This window comes from Sphaeramia orbicularis, chromosome 15 (assembly GCF_902148855.1).
Source record: "Sphaeramia orbicularis chromosome 15, fSphaOr1.1, whole genome shotgun sequence".
Classification (NCBI taxonomy): domain Eukaryota; kingdom Metazoa; phylum Chordata; class Actinopteri; order Kurtiformes; family Apogonidae; genus Sphaeramia; species Sphaeramia orbicularis.
Window position 1 is genome coordinate 45,857,366 of NC_043971.1, and position 16,464 is coordinate 45,873,829.

At 37.3% G+C, this 16,464-nt stretch overlaps 1 protein-coding gene across 1 annotated transcript; it reads right to left on the bottom strand.

Annotated features, from left to right (window-relative positions):
• Positions 1-12,292: 12,292 nt before the first annotated feature.
• Positions 12,293-14,815, bottom strand: LOC115433770 (mas-related G-protein coupled receptor member X4-like). Its single transcript, XM_030155262.1, has 3 exons — positions 14,678-14,815; positions 13,103-13,284; positions 12,293-13,010 (listed from the first exon to the last, which is right to left on the bottom strand). Exons 1-3 carry the CDS (start codon positions 14,804-14,806, stop codon positions 12,503-12,505), a joined length of 819 nt encoding a protein of 272 aa, XP_030011122.1. The 5' UTR covers positions 14,807-14,815; the 3' UTR covers positions 12,293-12,502.
• Positions 14,816-16,464: the final 1,649 nt, after the last annotated feature.

Consider the following 16,464-nt stretch of genomic DNA (forward strand, 5'->3'; position numbering starts at 1 on the left):
ACAGAATGTATACATATTATTACATTATTATTCATATTATAACATAATATTACAATACAAAAAGGAAAGAAATTTGTAAAATAGTAATATTAACAACAATAAAAACAATAGTAATGATAAACAGGCAATTACACATTTGGAAAGTGCTAGTGTAAATAAATATTTTCACTCTACAATAAACATTTCCAATGTTTCCTGTGTTCTTACGATCTTCTTGCAAATGTTTAGGTCGAAGATCCAGGGAAAGAGGTAAAATCAGACTTGTCTGTCCTCTTTCATATGGAGGACAAGAACCATGTGAGGTAAGGTTCCTGTCTGGAGAAATGAACAGGACCAGGGTTATGATTCTGATGATGTAAAAATGCATCAAAACAAATAATCAGTCAAACCTACCACTGATCAAAAATGACAGTCAGATACGACTGTATTTTCCAGTTTTGGATTTGGATTGAGCAGCAGATGCAGACACTCCTCTGATGAGAACAGGGTAACAGGGGAATTCCAAATATGAAACTTGAAGTAAAGATCCCCTACACCAGTGACTCCCAACCTTTTTTGGCTCATGACCCCATTTTAACATCACAAATTTCTGGTGACCCCAGACCCCCTTTTTTTTGCTAAAATTAATTTGTTTTTGATCATGTAATACTATGTTGCAAATAAACATTAATTTTAGACAACATTTAATGTATATTATTATGGACAGAGGTAGAAAAGCCAGGTTGAGATTACTGCACAAAGTGAGAATTTTATTTTCCTTGGTCAGGATATGTACAGTCATTCGAGTTTGTATTTACAAGGCTGCAAAATAATACTGAACAAAAATAACTCAATCTATGAATTATGAAAGAGCTGCAGCATCTTAAACCGGCCACAATGAACATTTGAAAGATAAACAGTACCACAGCGCTCCAGTTTCAGCTTCAGAGTTTGTCATGTCCTTTATGTATTGTGATTGTCTCTGTCAACTCACCATATATTTTTTTCCTCTTTTAACAGTTTTTTATTAAAGTTTTCAATGCACACATACAGTCACAAACAATGTTTCTGTAGAAAATAAGATACATACATTGTTTAAGTGAGGACAACTATAAGGAGAATATGCCCTTTCCCCACCCACCCAACCACCCCTTCTTACCCTCCCAATTATCCCCCTATTACTACCAAGTTCGAATCTACAAGGAGGACTTAATTCTCTTAATTATGGAAAGATTACAAAAGAGGTGCCCAAAATATGACATAATAATCACAGATAAGAAAATAGAAGGGCAACCATAATAAGCAAGGAGGGAAAAAAAAGAAAGAAAAAAAGGGAAGACATAAAGGTTTCAAAAACAAACAACCCCCCCCCCCAAAAAAAAAAAAAAAAAAAAACGGGGGGGGGGGGGGGGGGGGGCTCGCCATTCACTTATTCATCCTTATTCAGTGGTTCTTGTAAACTCTCATGATATTCTAAGAAGGGAGTCCAGGTCTTTCTAAATTTTTGCAAGGAACCTTTAAGAGTAAATCTTATTTTCTCAAGTTTAAGGAAGTACATAGAGTCTCTAATCCATCTAGTAAAGTTTGGAGATGCTTGTTTCTTCCAGGAGAGGAGAATGAGACGTCTTGCAATTAAGGATGAAAATGCTATGATCACAGCAGCTTCACTCTCAAGAGGGCAGGTTTCAGGTCTGAGTCTGAATAAAGCAGTCATGGGATTAGGCAACATGTTTTTTTTTAAACACTGTTGAATAAGCACCAAAAATGTTGGCCCAAAAAGTACTGAGTTTAGGACAGGACCAGAACATATGTAAATAATCAGCTGGTTGGCCTTTACAGCGAGGGGAAGATGGGTCTACATTTGAGAAATTTTTTGCCAGCCTTGCCTTAGTCAAGTGTACCCTTAAGACAATTTTAAGTTGTATCAAGCTGTGCCTGGCACAAAGGGAAGAGGTGTTAATTAAATTAAGAGTTGCCTCCCACTGGTCATCTGTCATCTCCACACCTAGATCATTCTCCCAGAGTCTCCTAACTTCTTGGGGTGTGTGAGGGGCAATATCACATATTGTGTTATAGAGAGTAGAAATTAAACCTCTGCAATATGGAGAAAGTGAGGGAATATGGTCAAGTTCATTGTGTGCTGGAAATTTAGGGAAGGCGGGAATATTTTTCTGTACAAAATGCCTGACTTGGAGATATGGAAAAAATTGAGTTTTCGGTAAATCAAATATCTGGGAAAGCTGAGCAAAGGACCCAAATCTTCCATCTACATAAAGGTTAGAAACAGAGCAAATGCCCTTTGAAAACCAAATTCCAAAGATAGAGTCAGAAAGAGAGGGTGGAAAATTATAATTGTTGTTAATGGGGGAGTGCTCTGATGTTTTTTGTAACTTGAAGTGTCTCCTAAATTGCGACCAGATTCTAATAGAATGATTGACCACTGGATTGGAACAAAATTGTGCTTGAGGGGGGGGCGGATGAGGCTCCAAGTACAGAGCCCAAATTATATGGACTACAAGAGCGTTCCATTTGCACCCAGCTCTCACATTTACCCGGTAAGTCTTTCTCAATCCAATGAAGCATTGCTTTAATATTAAAAGCCCAATAATAATAGATAAAATTGGGGAGGGCAAGTCCAGCAAGTTTTTTGGGTCTTTGAAGTGCTCTTTTTTGAATTCTGTGTGGACTACCATTCCAGATAAATGATAAAATGCTCCTCTCCAGTGAGTTGAAAAAAGTTTTCTTTATCAGAATAGGAATATTTTGAAAGAGATACAAAAATTTTGGTAACACAATCACTTTAATTAGATTAATTCGGCCAGCTATGGATAGTGGGAGATTTGACCATCTATCCATGTCTTTTTTACATTTCTCAAATAAAATACTGAAGTTCTTGGTAAAAAGGCTTGAAAAAGTTGATGTAATCTCAACCCCAAGGTATTTGAATCCTTTTTTGACAACCCTGAACGGGAAATTTGACAGAGGTATTAAAGAGGCTGATTGGTTAAGAGGGAGCATTTCACTTTTATCAAAGTTGATTTTATAGCCGGAGAGCTTTCCAAATTGAGTTAGGATGTTGAGAATGGTGGGAACAGATTTTAATGGCTCAGAGATATATAAAAGAATGTCATCTGCATATAAGGATATTTTATGTGTGAGGCCACCTCAATCTATGCCTTGAAAGTCCTCAGATTGTCTAAGAGCGATGGCTAAAGGTTCAACAGCAACTGCAAAGAGTAAAGGGGAAAGATTACAGCCTTGGCATGTGCCTCTGCCGAGAAGGAAATATTCAGATTGTATCCCGTTAGTAATTACAGTGGAAAGCGGTTGAAAATACAGGAGTTTTATCCTGGAGGTAAAAGAATCTTCAAATCCAAATCTTTTTAATGTCATAAATAAATATTGCCACTCCACTCCACAATCAAATGCTTTTTCAGCGTCAAGAGCAATTACCATTTCTGGTAAGTGTGATGGAGAGGAATAAATAATGTTAAACAGTCTTCTAAGATTTGAACTTGACTGCCTATTCTGGATAAAGCCTGTTTGATCTGCTGAAATTATTTGTGGGATAACCTTCTCTAGTCTTGCAGCAAGAACCTTGGATAAAATTTTGTAGTCCACATTCAGTAGAGAGATAGGGCAATAGGAAGTGCACTGGTGAGGATCTTTCTCACCTTTTAGCAAAAGTGTTATTGCAGCTTGACTCAAAGTCTGTGGGAGAAATCCAGATGACAAGGATTCATTGAACATGTTTTGGAGCAAGGGGAACAGCATGAGACCAAATTTTTAAATAAAATTCAGATATATAGCCATCTGGGCCAGGTGTTTTGTTACATTTTAGAGATCTGATTGCTTCCAAAATCTCTGCGTCTCGGATTTCACCGTTCAATGAAGAGTTTTGCACTGCAGTGACTGAAGGAAGGGTAAGGTTATCAAAAAAGTTGTTGAGATGCGTGAGGTTATAGTCACATTCTGAGCTGTATAAGTTACTGTAATACAGTTTGAAAGTGTTATTTATTTCTTTATGGTCCGTAATTGTTTCACCTGCTTTACTGTTAATTTTAGTGATAAGGCGAGAGGATTGAGCTTGACGACCTAGTAGCTTACTGGCCTTGTCACCTGAGTCATAAATATTGGATTGGGTTTTTAGAAGTAAATATGTGGCTTTATCTGTGGAAAGTAAGTCATGTTCTGTTTGCCTTTCTTTAAATAGTGTTGGGCATGGCGAAGATGAGTACTGGCTGTCAATTTCATCAATTAATTTTGAAATCACATCAAGTTTGGAGTTCCTCGCTTTTTTGGCTCTGGAGGCATATTCAATTATTTGTCCATGAAGATAGGCTTTAAGGGTCTCCCATAGTGTTGCATGAGAAATTTCTGGGGAGGTGTTGGTTTCAAGAAAGAAAGAAATTTGAGAGGAGAGATGGTTAACAAAATCTTTATCAGCAATGAGAAATGGGTTAAATCTCCAGTTACGAGACGGCCTGTAGCAGTTTGGCACCTGTATACAAAATGAAACAGCTCCATGATCTGATATGGAGATGCTGTGATATGTGCAAGAGTTAACATTCCCAAGTAATCTGTTGTCTAGAAGAAAATAGTCAATTCGCGTGTATGTGTGATGGACATTAGAGAAGAATGAAAATGCTTTTTTACTGCTGAATTTAAATCTCCAAACATCTGAAACACGATTCTGAAGAATTAAATCATTGATGACTTTCGCAGATTTAGTGAGAGATTGGGCTCTGGTTGATGACCTGTCCAGCACCGTGTGGAGAGCACAGTTAAAATCACCTCCAATTATCAAGTTGTGATTATTTTTATCGGGTATTGTGGAGAATAGTTTGGTAAAAAAAATTACAGTCGTCATAGTTTGGGGTGTAAACACTGACTAAAGTAACAAGACTGGCAAATAACTGGCCCAAAACAATGACAAATCTACCATGTACATCTGAAATGACCTCTTTAACTTGAAATGGAATATTTTTACGTATGAGAATAGCTGTTCCCCTGGCTTTGGCATTGAACTGTGAGTGGAATACTTGAGCCACCCAGCTTTTTTTTAAGGTAGTTAACATGGTTGTTTTTGAGGTGTGTTTCCTGTAGGAAAACTATGTCTGAATTTAACTGCTGAAGGTAGGACCATATTTTTTTGTCTTTTCAGCCAGGTATTCATACCTTTAACATTTAAAGAGACAAAATTTACAGTGCAATTAGAGTTATGGTTTGATGCAATCGCCATGTCCTAGCAGTTATGGGGGTGAGTTATGCAGATGACGGAGGCCATTGGGGGCGGAGGGGTGGAAGAAGAAAGAAAAAAGGAAGGGAGGAAGAAGAAGAAAAACAAAAAAAAATAAATAAATAAAAAAGGAACGTAAGTTAAAACTAATGGTGATAAGCTGAGAAAGAACTTGGTAAGTACTGGGGGATCGAAAAGTGCCCTTAACTAACAGTTTAAGAGCAGCTAACTTTCATTAGAACTCTGTTATTACGTAAATATAAAAATAAAGTGCTGTATTTAGCACAGGACTCTGTGCAAGAATACTGTACAGCCATACTAATAACTAGGGTAACAATAAGGTGAATGCATTAACTTCAGTAATTGAATATATACAACCAGTTTAAAGAAGTCATAACAAAGCATACAAGCTTCAACATCTCACAGGAATAGCTTTGAAGTCTCTGAAGTGACTTTAACATCTCACAGGAGCAGCTTCAACTTCTCGCATGAACATTTCAAGCTAAACTGAACGTCTTGTGAGGGTAGCTTGCAAAGCCGTCAGTAAATACCTTAAAGTCTAGCTGTCCTGGAAAAGTTTTCAGTCAGTAATTCCTGAAGAGGATTGAGCAGGAGATGCGTTGGGCTGGTTGTTTTGAAGAAAGGTAGAAATCTCTATGGGAGATGCAAAGGAGTGTTTCTGGCTGTTCTTGTCAGTAATCTGGAGTTTAGCAGGGAAAAGCATCCTGTACACCAGGGGTGTCAAACTCATTTTAGTTCAGGGGCCACATTCACCCCAATATGATCTCAAGTGGGCCGGACCAGTAAAATAATACCAGTGAAATAAGTAAAACTACATTGTTTCCTTAAAAATCTGAATAACAAGAATTTGAAATGTCTTAAGAAAAACAAGTGCAGTTTAACAATATTCTGCATCAGTTTATCATTTACACATGCACATTACAACTTACATTACAATTACAAATACACAAAACATTTAGCAACAGGTATAATATTGATGAAATTGCATTTACTTTTCTCAAGACATTTCATATTGTTCATATTTCTTCAGGTTATTCACATTTTTTGTAAAAGGATAGTTTGTAAATGTAAACATGTTCATGTAATTTTACTTTTTTACACTAAAACAAAGATAACATCTGCAGTTGTCATTATTTATAGGTTATTATGACAGTATTTTTCTGGTCTGACCCATTTGAGATCTAATTGGTTTATACGTGTATGTATGGAACCTGAAATAACATGATTTTTACACTATTGATTAATATCTTCAGTGTAATTTTTGCATTTTACAAATTCACCCTACGGGCCAGATTGGACCCTTTGGCGGGCCAATCTGGCCCGCAAATTTGACACCTGCGCTGTACACGAATCCGGCATTTCTCAGCTGTAATTTGACCGCAGAATACGCCGATCTTCTCTTGGACACCTCGGCACTGTAATCCGGGTAGATGTGTATTTCAGACCCACGGAAGGAAAGCGATCCAGCCTCCCTGGCCAACTTCAGGATACGTTCCTTGGTTTGATAGTGGTGGATCCGCGTGATGAGGGACTGGGGAGGACCGTCCTGTTTCACACGGCCGTTGGAAACTCTGTGCGCCCTGCCAACTGTCGTCGGAGTTGAAAAAGCTCCCGCACCGAAAGTTTCTTTCAGGAATATCTCACTGAAGGCAGATGGCTGCGAGCCCTCAACTTTTTCAGGTAAGCCGGTTATGCGGATGTTATTGCGACTGGACCTGTTTTCAAGATCATCCGTCTTGAGTTTGAGAGCGGTGTTTTCATTAGACAGTGTTAAGCAGGTCGATTCAAGAGTTGCTAGCCTGGTCTCCATGTCATTTAAGGCTCTTTCCATGTGTTGAATTGTCTGGTCATGTCGGTCGATAGTAGCTCGGTCAGCAGAGTTGGTCAGACAGCTTGGCAATGATGTGGGCCTCCATTGATGTGAGAAGTCTCTCCATATCTGCCAAGGTTAGCGGCGTGTTGTTAGCCGCATTAGCATGTTACTCGGCTTGGCTAGCTTGAGACCAGTCGTTTTGGCTGTTCTCTGCAGATTGTTCGACTGTAGGTTGGTTTGGTTTTATGGATGGGTTCCCCATGTTTGCAAGAGTTATGGACCTTTCGAAATTAGTTATTTCTGGTAATAAAGCACTTTTAACTCAAAAGTTAGTCAGAATTTCAACAGAGCTCTCCCGGCGTGTGACCTACTCCGACATTGGCCTAACCCGGAAGTCTTTCCACAGTCATCATATATTTTTTTATTAGCAAGTTTTTTTTTTTTTTTTTTTAATCAATTACTTGAAATTTCAGGCAACCCCATTTGAATTCCAGGCGACCCCACATGGGGTTCTGACCCCAAGGTTGAAAAACACTGCCCTATACTCTTATAGGGTGAACATGCAAAATATTAAAAATGAATAGGAAAAGTAGAAGTGCACGTGCATTATGCATGAATTATGAGAACCTTTGTCAAGATTTTTTCTTGAGTGTTTTTATTCCTCCTTAGGCATGAAAAAAAAATTGCGATTGAGGTTTTTTTTTTTTTTTTTTTTTTCAGTTACAAAAGTGTAGGTACAAAAATGTCCATGCATTTAATTTTTGAATTGAAGAAACGTGTTTAAAACCCAGTATCAGAAAGTGAGATAAAAACAATGAAATTCAAACATTTTAATCCTGCTAATTCAGTGTTTTTCAAGCTTGGGATCGGGACCCCACGGGGGGTCGCCTGGAATTCAAATGGGGTCGCCTGAAGTTTCTACTAATTGATTAAAAAAAAAAAAAATTAGAAAAAATATGTTGGAATGATTCAATATATGTGTCATTATAATTAAAACACCACACACTTTTCCTTATAAAAATTTAAAAAGGTGCAATAAATATATTATATAGCCTAAATGTAGTCTAAAATTAATGTTTATTTGTGACATAGTATAACAAACTATTACATGATTGAAAACAAATTTTAGCAAAAAAATGTCTCCATTTTGAATGTCTGGGGTCGCCATTAATATGTGATGTTAAAATGGGGTCACAAGCCAAAAAATGTTGGGAACCACTGTGCTAATCTGATGTTTTCTCACATTTTAACATATTCTAATGCTAGTTGTTACTCACTTCATGTAGATGATATGAAAAACAAAAAACTTTTTGTCTTACAAATAACAATTGATTTACACTCAAACATGTTAGTGCAGATCAAGTTTATCAAGAACAGCAAAGTTACAGTAATAATATGATTGTCATTATATGGGATGGTGCATAGGCATCCACTGTGTTGGCTGATATGGAACTAAAACAACAAAACCCATGAATATACAAGAGAACAGCTGTAGAATAGCTGTCCACTGTAGTGACCACTGTGCATGAAAGGGTTAAAATACAAATTAATGTGAAAGTTACACCTATAAAACAAATCTAGTCAGCACTCAGACATTTTCATTCAACAGTTTATATTTATATCTTTTTTACAGATGATTTGAACAAAATTAATTACAGCAACTTTAAATTATATTTGCATTGCAATGAAAGTACCTGCAAAATACAGCATGTACAGTAACACATCTAACATGTGCCATACATTTATAATATATCATTACTGACCACCCCAAGACAGCAATTTTAAAAAGCTTTGGATACCAAGGTTATAATAGTTTTAGATTTTTCATTATAGTTTAGTTTTATTTAGTTTTGATTTTTTTCTCTAATTCAGGTAGTTTTAATTAGTTTTCATTATTTTCTAAATGCTTAGTTTTAGTTTAGTTTTAGTTTCTTTATATCTTTTATCTTCTTCACTGTTGAATTCAAATAAATCCGAGACAGGACTCTGCTGTTTTCTCCCTATTTTAGTCTCCATGTTTCCAGGTAGAGTGGGGAGGGGGAGACGCCTAAATGACAAGTGACAAGAAGTGAAGGACCGTTAAATATCATATAGTGCCAGCAGGTAAAATTGCTTGAGGGAAATAAATCGGTTTTATATCAATCTGACATTGACAAAGATGAAACGAAGGGAATTTTATCCAGAATTTTAATACGTTTAGTTAGTTTTGTAAGCACACAATACAGTTTCAATTAGTTATCATTTTTTCTTTTAATTATAGTTTTTATTTATTTCAGTTAACAGAAATGTTTTTACAATTCTAGTTTTCGTCATTTCATTAGTTTTTGTTAACGATAATAACCTTGTGGGATACACATACTGTACACTTTAATATTACACAAAAATCAATATAGAAAGATTAGAGTTATAGACTTATGTCCTGCATTTCTACCTCTAATTTTGTCTCTCGGTTCCATTGTGCCCTATGGCACTGATCTGTAGAAAACAAAAGGAAAGGCAGCCAATGGGGAAAAACAATGCCTTAATACCATCTGAATTGTGTATCAACTACATATATCACACGTGATACAAGCCATTAACAGCTGCCAACTATAAAATAGATGTTCCCGAAAAATTTTAATAAAGAGGCAAAAATCACTACAGTCTGGTCATGTTGAAGCTGCGGAGAAATCTTCAACTCTTAGATTTGACAGTTTTACAACACCACAGTTGTATTACAGTCAGTGGAGAGAGACAAGTCATATTTTGATACTGTTTGAATCATTTACACATATATCATATCATCACCATATCACCAGGTTTACGGGTTTGCCCTGTAGCTCCTCAGCTGGCGTGCTCAGAAAGTCAGTCATACCCTACTGATAGCATTGTTTCAAGAATGCAATCTTGTGTCTTGAAAAGATGTACTGAGAGCTTACTTTTGACCAGAGATGAGGAGATTGATGACATAGGTCTGAATGTGTTTATCTTATATGTGCATGTTCAGTTGACTTTCATCACATGGCCCAAGTCCTTTACTGCATGTCATCTCCTTGCTCTGTCCCCATTTTTCCTGTCTGTTTCCTCTGGACTTTCTTGTTTGGGCCAAAAAATATTTTGGGAGGGAGGGAGGGAGGGAGGGAGGGAGGAAGGAAGGAAGGAAGGAAGGAAGGAAGGAAGGAAGGAAGACAGACAGACAGACAGACAGACAGACAGACAGACAGACAGACAGACAGACAGAAAGAAAGAAAGAAAATGGAAACATGCTGTGGACATTTAGTTACATGTGTGGACAGACAGACCTGATTATAACATCTTTGCAGGGATAAGTGTAATATGTAAATGCAGGTCATAATGTACTGGTTTTTTGAATTGGCATTAATTGCACAGTTGATGAACTTTGTGATTCTAACTAGTGTTACATTTATTACATTTTCTATTGATCTGCTGTTGTCAAGAATTCCTCGAGATGAATCTGATGTGGTCTTTCATTTTTAGGATGTCTTCTGATAACAGTAATGCAGGTTTGTGTGTTCACATGGGTAGCAAGTCTTCAAGTCTACAAGCATTGTAGAGATGGAAAAGAGGCAGAAGACCAGCATAGGCAACAGTGCACTGTGTACAAAAGAAGCACTCCTTGGAAGTGTCTGCAGTGCAGTGGTGGCCTTTGTTTACAGCTGGGAGGGACTGCTTAATGGAGTTCAACCAGGTTTTAAAAAAAACCGCTGGACTGATTTAGAGACCCAAAACAAAAAACTAATGGGCCAAAATTCAAGTACTTGTTGAACATGCTAAATCTTTTATTGATGGAACATTCTCAGTGCCTTATTCAATAAAAACCTGTAAAAATTCAGTTCCATTTTGTCTGTTTATTGGAAGTCAAAATATAGCAGGGATTAAAGTTCTCTGTCACCACGACGGATTTCCATCAAATGGAAAAACTGAGGGGGGTAAAAAGTCATATTGAAGTAACTTCACCACGTGTTTTGCGGAGTCCAGTCGGCACCGCGATCCTGTCCTGGGTCTGCAGGTGTTTAACACAGGTAAAGGCACAGGGGGCTGACAGGTTTAACAGTGATGATAATAAGATGACTTCTTTATTTTTATGTCGGGAGGAGAGATTGATGACTATTTATGTTTGGAAGGAAACGCTGCTCATTCTGAGCCTCAGAAACACATGGACAAGTTCAGCTTTACGGAAGTTCAGCCTCCAGACGCTAACTTTAATTTAGTGCTAACAAGTAGCTTTCATTATGAAAGAACCACAGCGAAAAGGGAAGAAGACAGAACTGATCTACATGGACCTTCATGTTTGGGTTAATAGCTTATCTCCTCTTGCTGGTATATGACTAGTGTGTGTGTTTGTGTGTATGTGCCCTTCCCGTCCGTGCGGCTGTGCGTGCCGTGGCCTTACGCGGTTACGCGCCCGACTGCATAAGTGCTTTATTTTGACCCGTTTAGCATCTTATTTCTATCTGTGTGGTACAGTACAAAGATAAAATTGAATGAATGAGTATGGTATTTGCAAAGCCACTGTATTTTAAATACCCTCAGAGAGTATCTGTAACGGAATATAATTTCTGTTTCAGTTGACGTAATTTCTTCCAATCAAAAGAGAACACGATATTGGCGGGAGGGGGTTGTGGACGCAGGTTTGACGACATACAGATTATTTTGGCTGGCATATACGACATCATGGACACGTTTGTAGAGGAAGGTGCTGAAGTGGTAACTATTGAGAGATGCGTGAAAAATAGATGGAGGTGGGCATGGCTTGATGAGAAGGGAGACGATGGAACTCCAATTAGATCATGGTGCAAAAAAATGAAGCAGCCTGGTGCGTGCATGTGCGTTGTTTGCCACAAGAAAATTCTGTATGGTTCCAATGGTAAAAAAAAAAGTCCTGATCCTCCATCAATCTGAGAAGCTGAAGATTAGTTGGTTAGGGTTACATTTACACAGACATTTTCCCCAAAATTCATGTGCTGTTGGAGTTATATTTTAGGAGTTCCTAAATTGTTAAATAAAAAGTTTTTCACTCATTTTTTGCAGTAAGGTTTTCTTCTAGTTATTTTCACTTGCTTCAAAAGTTTTTATACCCTGTAAAATTAACCAGAGAGCACCAAAATTGGCCTGAAGCTTTAAAAATTTTCTGGGGGAGGACCCCCCACCAATACCACTCATGACATTTTCTCTATCCATGTTACTAATCTTCTACACCTGTACACTCTCCCATTCAGTGTGTTTTACAGTATTGCCAAATTTGACTATATAAACTTGTATGCTATAGTAGTATTGTATTGCATCATTTTTAAAAGTGGCCAATGATTTTGACCAGAAGAAAATTTTCAGTCAGACGAAAAATTTGTGCTTTAATCCCTGAAATATAGTCACCCTACTGTTACACATAAAATAACATTGAAAAATTAGAGGACAGCTGTTTTTTGTCCTACACTTCTCCCTCTAATTTTCTACAATGCCGTCTCACTTGTGTTATTCTCATTCTCATCCATTTTACAACAGAGAGAGACCAACAGTTTGTCCAGAAACCCTCTCCTGATGAAAACATACAGAATAACATTTGCAAGAGGACTCAAAGAAATACATATGAAAATGATAATTGTTATCTTCATGCTAATTATTTCCTCTACAAAATGCCTAATAATAAAAGGAGTGAATAGCATTGAGTAAGTAAGAATGGGTAACACCAATGTTCCAATGATTCGTCGTTTTTCAACAGAGTTGAGGTGAATGGCTGCAGATAGGGCTCGAACTGCCCCAACCAAGAAGAAGATGAAACAGGGAAAGGGAAGGAGGTGGAAGGTGGCACTCATTATTACAGCGATCCCCTCTTCATAAAGAAAAAACATTGGAACAGCTAAGACAACAGAAAGGAGCCAGACCACAACACAAACCACTGCATTAATCTTGACGGATCGGCTGAAACGGTACCACAATGGATGGGCGATGGCTAAATATCTGTAACACAACCCAAACATATGTAATATTAACATATATAATAATGGTTAACACACATGGAAGTATCTACACACAGACTGACAGATACCTACCGTTCAAAGGCAACACAAACCATGAAGTTGATACTGGTCATTTCAGCATACCAGTAAATCATCAGACAGACAAGGACTATCTCTTGTTTTGGATCTGCAGTTACAATGACCAGGCAGCAGAGCTGAATGACATCAGAGATGAAGAGATTGATGACATAGGTCTGAATGTTTTTATCTTGCACCTACAAGATAACAAGTGTATGCTTAATCAGTTTACTTTCCCACCCATGTTTCTGTCATCAATTGTTTTGGATCAATTGTACTGGACCAGCAAAGCAATCCTGCTGAAATATAATACAATGCATGGGTTTTTTTTTTCTTCAGAGCAACTTTTGTTCTTTTGAGAAAATGGAAAAATCTTCATCATCTTTCATGTTTGTTTCTATTGTACTACCTCTTTTAGGTAAAAAAATGCATATCTATCTATATATATATATACATACATATACACACATGTGTGTGTATGTATGTATGTGTGTATATATATATATATATATATATATATATATATATATATATATATACACACACACATATATACATATACACACACACACACACACACATATATATATATATATATACACACACACGTGTGTGTATGTATATGTATATATATGTATATACACACATATTAGGGATGCACCGATACCACTTTTTTCCCAGACCGAGTACGAGTACTTACATTTGAGTACTTGCCGATATCGAATACCGATACGAGTACTTAATAATCCCATTCCAGTTCTTAGTTCCTTTTGTAAATGTGCTTTATTGTCGTTGTCATTAGTCTGACTGGAAAAAAGTGCTGCAACTGACATTTAATGTGTTGGAATGATAGTTTCTCAATTAATCCACCAGGGGGCGCTGCTCTTAATTAGCCATACTGAACAAATACTACGAAGAAGAGTAAAGTTTTTGAGAAGAAGAAGAAAGTCAGAAATAATAAACATGGAGACGACAAAGGATGTGATTAATGTGATACTGGTATTGCAGCGTTTTCACTGTTACGGTTCAACAGCTTAGCTTCAGCAGGTAGAGAAAAGACAAATGAGTAATAAGTTTCGTTTTCACTTCTGCTGGCGGCACCGCTCTGTACACCCGCTGGTATTCTCATTCTGTTTACGCATCTGCGAGCACCTGGTAAACAGATGGAATGTACGCAGAGGACGGACAGAACGCTGCATCCGTATCTGTCTGTGCCTTTAACGTTACTGTCACAGTCAGCGTTACTTTTATCACCGTCATTTATTTTGTAAAATCTCCACACTCTTCACACTCCACACACATTATTCCACCTGCTGCACTGAACTGTGAATGTCAAACGGCCATAAGTGGTATCGGTAAGCATTTGTATCGGATGTCTTTTACGAGTACCAGTACACACACTGAGTATCAGAGCCGATGCCGATACTCGTATTGGTATCAGTGCATCCCTAATATCTGTATATATGGAAATGGAAACATACTGTAGACATTTAGTTACAAGGTGTGGACAGACAGACAGACCTGATTATATATATATATATACTTGCATTGGTAAGTGTAATATCTAAATATAGGTCATAATGTACTCACCAGAAAGTACAAGGCCATGACAGTTAGAGGAAGACTGATGCTGATGATGATCCATATCACTATATTCTGGATGTAATAATAATTGATTTCATCTTCATAGTATCTTGAAATTTTGTGATCGGTGCTCATATTTTCTACGGTGTCACTGATGTTTCGATCTTCCATTCTTCAGCGAAAGACCTGGGCACAAGAGTTCATGCGGTTTAGCCTACATTTAGCTAAAGTGACTTCCATCTATTGTTGACTGTTTCTAGTTTTTACATTAAATTTACATTTACACTAATTCATAATTATAATTATAATTATATATTACACCTATTTATAATTATATTTACATTGATTATATTGATATCAAGCTTTTAGTTTTGATATCTAATTAAAGATGAAATCAGCAGCTTTTTGCCTGCAGGTGACAGCAGATCACATGTCTGTGTGGCCTGTCCATCCCAAGGGGCAGCAGGCCAAAAGTAAGCCCTTTGTTGAAAACTGCACTCCTTGGTAGAGGAGGGGCAGGACCTGGCTTCACCTTTCAGGCAACACCTAACACAGCTGAAAATAAAGAAATTTATCAAATTTAATCCCTGGCCACTTCATACTTGACCATGTACTAATGCAGAGGCTGCAACGATCTCAAACTCAACCAGCCTGTTACGTAATCCTACAGTTTTTACACCCTCAGTACATCTTTTCAAGGCACAAGATTGCATTCTTGAAAGGATGTTAATGAGCATCTGGCTTCTGAGCACAAAAGCTGAAGAGCTACAGAGCAAAATCACCTTCCAGCAGTCATTGAAACTACCTCCCTCTGGCATTGGGGGCAACTGATTCATAGTAGGTGAAAATCCTGAAAAGAAACTTGACAAATGTATACCCAGATGTACATGGTAAGACTTCTCAGTATACTGTTTGAGTAAATAATACACTGCATCCCTTAAAGTCATCCTTTTCTTCTTCTGCTGTCTAGCTGTTTGGTTGGAGTTTGTATAATCAATGCATTAGCACCAGCTTCTCTGCTGGAGTTTGGGTCTGAGTTCACTATTTGCACATTGATCTTTCAGGACATGCAGAAAATACATAACTTTTTACATTATTCATTCTTCTTGCTTTTTTTTTTCTTTTTTTGGGTCATTTTCAGTTTGTCTACTTGTCTGTCTTGCATGGTTAAATTGAAAAAAACAAACAAAATATTTATATACAGTATACGTTTACCAACAGTACTTTACACTCAGTGTATGCATATTCATTTTACAGGCGCAGTTTTAAATGAACACCTACCTTTGAATGCACCTTCTGCTGATGTTTTGTCTCCTGCAACTGACCAGTCGACTGTCAATATGAAGCATGCAAAGATCCCAGAATATATGTGTCTGTTGAAAAGATAAGTAAGGACAAAAATAAATGCCATGGGAAAGGTTCTGTGGGGTGACTATACTGACTTGTAGCATTTCATACATCCTGGGAGGGTTGACTATACCCTATTTGGTCATCTGTATATGCTGTGTTTTTTATTGAAACATTATAAATCCCCTGCTGGAATTCTGGCCCTTATTATAATTCTGTCCCAAAAGACCTCTCTCATCATGTCTCCACTTCAAAGTTTGATATTCTTGAAAAAAAAAAAAAAAAAGAAGTTGTTTAAGCACATAGCCATGGCCAAAAAAAGTGATTTTGTTTTCCAAGTGTTGCTGATTCTGTGTAATTGTGTCTGACGGACACAAAATAGAAATGTTAAGCATTTTAGACATTTCAAAGACTTTTATTGGAAAATCACATTTATGCAGGCTGTC